We start from the raw sequence: 4,116 nt of genomic DNA on the forward strand, positions 1-4,116 counted from the left end.
GAGTATTTTCAGCATTTTCTGTTTTTATTTCAGAGTTCCAGAATCCGCAGTATTCTGCTCTTGCAGTAATAACAAGCATTTATTATGTGGACCATTGTTTCAATGCATTGTTGCTTTCACAATGTGCTGTTTGCCTCCATCTCTTTCTTCCTTGGTTGCCCATTTTATGGTAAGTTTATTGAACAGAAAGCTCTCACTTTGCCTTACTTCTTATAAAAGGAAAACTATTGTGATATTATATAAGGCTCTCTAAATGCATACATCAAATGCAAGTTCTCCCCTTTGTTGAACGCCTTACAATCAGCTACATGGAATAACTGTGGCCATCAGATTTATCGTGAGGATCCTTATGCGGAGTGTTAACCAGAGTTTATCTTCCAAATGTCAACAGGCCGGTTACGCATCTCCAAGATTCAGTATACCTGACTCACTTGAATTCCTTATCTTCTCCCACGCTGCGAATTGATTTTGGGGGCGATTTCAACCGAACCCGACTGTCGGGAAACTGACGGGATCGTGTGCATCGCTTGTTTAATACCCCATCCCATTTTATCCACTATTGAACGCAAAGGGTTCTAAAGCCGGCGTTTCACGCCATACTTGGGTTAAAATTACCCCTTCTATCGCATAATTTGAAGGAAATCAATGGCTATTTTACTGAACTCTCTTCATCACCTGCTCTGGATGAAAAGGCTTCTCCTCAGTAATGTGCCTCCGAAAAGATCATTGACAAAATTGTGAAACTGTCACAGGAAATCACGTGTGTCAAAGGAGGGGCCAATTTCCAGCAATTCGTATGCTGCACATATTTGATTCTCGACTGGGATCAGTTCAATCAGCAGATAGTAGCGAGTGAATTTGACACCGTCCTAATCTGGTTGTCTCAGTGCAGCACCCGGTGAGACTGGGAGGAATCCGTCTCAGTAACAAGCCTCCTTTCTCATAAATACCAAACAGCCAATTGCAAAGGAGTGTGATTTTATTTCCTGTTTTTTTTTCAATTTCTTTCAGCAAACCTGATGTCAGTTGTGATCCTGTCCCGGGGAAAGTGCGGTCTCTCCAAAGGAATCACTCGTTACATGGCGGCCATGGCAGTAGCAGATCTAATGGTTTGCATGTTTAATGTAATATTACGAAATATCTTCAGGTATCATTTTCGAGATTCATGGTTGAGCTACACTTACGTGTGCCGTTTTACTGCTTTTATACAAGTATTTAGTAGCCAGCTCTCTGTATGGTTCACAGTTTCATTCACCTTTGACCGCTTCATATCGATTTGTTGTCAGAAACTAAAATTGAAATATTGCACCGAAAGAACTGCCAGTGTAGTTTTAACGACCATATGTGTGGTCAGCTTTTTGATGAATATGCCTGTTTATTTCCGATTTGAGCCATACCATATGGTTGATCATATAGAGTGGGGCTGCCGTACAGTTACAGGGTATTTTTCTTCACCGGCATGGGTAGCTTACAAATGGATTAGCACTCTCTCATTCCCAATTCTCCCATTCCCTTTGTTATTGCTGTTAAATTCCCTCACTGCCAGGCACATCTTAGTGGCCAGTAGATCTCGCAGAGTCCTGAAGAGCCGAAACAATGGGGAGAACCGCAGTGATCCCGAGATGAAGAACCGAAGAACATCCATCATTCTGCTCTTCGCTATCTCGGGGAGTTTTATTGTGTTGTGGACGCCGATTGCTGTAATAAACATCTGTGTCGGTGTGACGGAGACACTTAGTTTCAAAGGTTCAAACTCACTTTATTTGGCAATCAGAATCACACTTCTGTTGATGTATTTGAGCTCCTGCACGAACACGTGCATTTATGCATTGACCCAAAGGAGATTCCGAGAGGAGATGAAGAATATGTTGAAATATCCGGTTACTTTCGTTTTCAAGTTACTTAATAATTAAATTTTATTTACTCGCATTTTCCTGGTATCTAGGTTCGTTGTTGCTACTTGAAGTGTTCGGCTGAGGCCAGCTATTGCACACAGTGGTTCTCATCCTCCCACAACACCAATTGTCCATTTTCCTACCTCACAAGGTGATGGCAGTTCCGCTCCTGTTCTAAAACTCGCCATACCGATATGAGAAAACGAATCGCACCGAATTCTCTAAACATATTACTGATAGAATGTTTTGCGGTCTCTAAAAGTTCACAACATTTCACAATGGTTCATTTTTTGAGATGAAAGGACAGAGAGCGAAGGTCCCCATCAGTTCTTGGCAAATTTCGGAATATTCCCTTTGGCTCCTATGAGTGAAAATACCAGATACTCACCGTGAAGAGTCCATCTGGTCTGTACATGTGAGGGCATCAGTGACTCATTGGGGATATTTCTTCTGTATCCAATCCGTCAGGTTATCAGTGTGATCCCTATGTCTAACAGGTTGGAAGTTATGCTCCAGCGATACAAACATAGAAACATATAGAAACATAGAAAATAGGAGCAGGAGTAGGCATTCGTCACATCAAGCCTGTTCCGCCATTCATTATAATCATGGCTGACCCTCTATCTCAATGCCATATTCCCGCTCGCTCCCCATACCCCTTGATGCCTTCAGTGTCTAGAAATTTATCTAGCTCCTTCTTAAATATATTTAGTGAATTGGCCTCTACAGCCTTCTGTGGTAGAGAATTCCACAGATTCACCACACTCTGAGTGAAGAAGCTTCTCCTCATCTCAGTCCTAAATGGCCTACCCCATATCCTGACACTGTGACTCCTCGTTCTGGATCCCACAGCCAGGGGAAACATCCGCCCTGCATCCGGTCTGTCTAGCCCTGTCAGAGTTTTACATATTTCAATGAATACTCTCTCATTCTTCTAAACTGGAGTAAATACAGGCCGAGTCGACCCAATCTCTCCTCAAACGACAGTGCTGCCATCCCAGGAATCAGCCTGGTGAACCTTCGTTGCACTCCCTCTAAGGCAATTATATCCTTTATTAGATAAGGAGACCAAAACTGCACACAATACTCCAGATGTGGTCTCACCAAGCCCTGTATAACTGCAGTAAGACATATTTGCTCCTGTACTCAAATCCTCTTGCAATGAAGGCCAACATACTATTTGCCTTCCTAACTGCTTGCTGCACCTGCATGTTTGCTTTCAGTGACTGGTGTACAAAGACACCCAGGTCCCTTTGTACATTAACATTTCCCAGTCCATCACCATTTAAATAATACTCTGCCTTTCTGTTTTTTCTTCTGAAGTGGATAACTTCACATTTAGCCACATTATACTGCATCTGCCATGTATTTGCCCACTCACTCAACTTACCTCAATCGACTTGATGCCTCTTTGATTTGTCCTCACATTTCATGATCCCACCTAATTTTGTGTCGTCAGCAAACTTGGAAATATTACATTTGGTTCTCTTCTCCAAATCATTGATATATATTGTGAATAGCTGGGGCCCAAGCACTGATCCCTCCCGTAACCCACTAGTCACTGCCTGCCACCACGAAAAAGACCCATTTATTCCAACTCTCTGTTTCCTGTCTGTTAACCAATTTTCAATCCACGACAGTATATTACCCCCAATCCAATGTGCTTTCATTTTTCATGTGGGTCTTTATCAAAGGCTTTCTGAAATTCCAAATAAACCACATCTACTGGTTCTCTCTTACCTATTCTACCAGTTATATCCTCAAAAAACTGCAGTGATTTTGTCAAACATGATTATCCTTTCAGAAATCCATGTTGACTTTGTCTAATCCCTTTGATATTTTCTAAGTGTCCTGTTATCACATCCTTGATAATAGACTCTAGCATTTTTCCTACTACTGATGTTAGGCGACCCGGTCTGTTTTCCCTGTTTTTTCTCTCCCTCAATTTTTAAAATAGTGGGCTTACATTTGCCACCCTCCAATCTGCAGGAACTGTTCCATAATCGATCGAATTTTGGAAAATGACAACTCATGCATCCACTATTTCCATGGCTACCGCTTTTATTATTCTGGGATGCACATTATCAGGCCCTGTGGATTTATCGGCTTTCAGTCCCATTAATTTCTCCAGTACTATTTTTTTACTAATACGAATTTCCTTTAATTCCTCCTTCTCACTACTCCCTTGGTTCCCTCGCATTTCTGGGAAGTTATTTGTGTC

The 4,116-nt window shown here is 41.9% G+C and overlaps 1 protein-coding gene across 1 annotated transcript; it reads left to right on the top strand.

Moving 5' to 3' along the window:
• Positions 1–1,049: 1,049 nt before the first annotated feature.
• Positions 1,050–1,913, top strand: LOC137305277 (C5a anaphylatoxin chemotactic receptor 1-like). Its single transcript, XM_067974131.1, has one exon. The coding sequence runs from the start codon at positions 1,080–1,082 to the stop codon at positions 1,911–1,913; it is 834 nt and encodes a 277-aa protein (XP_067830232.1). The 5' UTR covers positions 1,050–1,079.
• Positions 1,914–4,116: the final 2,203 nt, after the last annotated feature.

This window comes from Heptranchias perlo, chromosome 39 (genome assembly GCF_035084215.1).
Source record: "Heptranchias perlo isolate sHepPer1 chromosome 39, sHepPer1.hap1, whole genome shotgun sequence".
Lineage (NCBI taxonomy): Eukaryota > Metazoa > Chordata > Chondrichthyes > Hexanchiformes > Hexanchidae > Heptranchias > Heptranchias perlo.

Excerpts from the sequence above, each read along its gene's own strand:
- LOC137305277 (XM_067974131.1), top strand. The coding sequence starts at position 1,080 with ATGGCGGCCATGGCAGTAGCAGATCTAATGGTTTGCATGTTTAATGTA.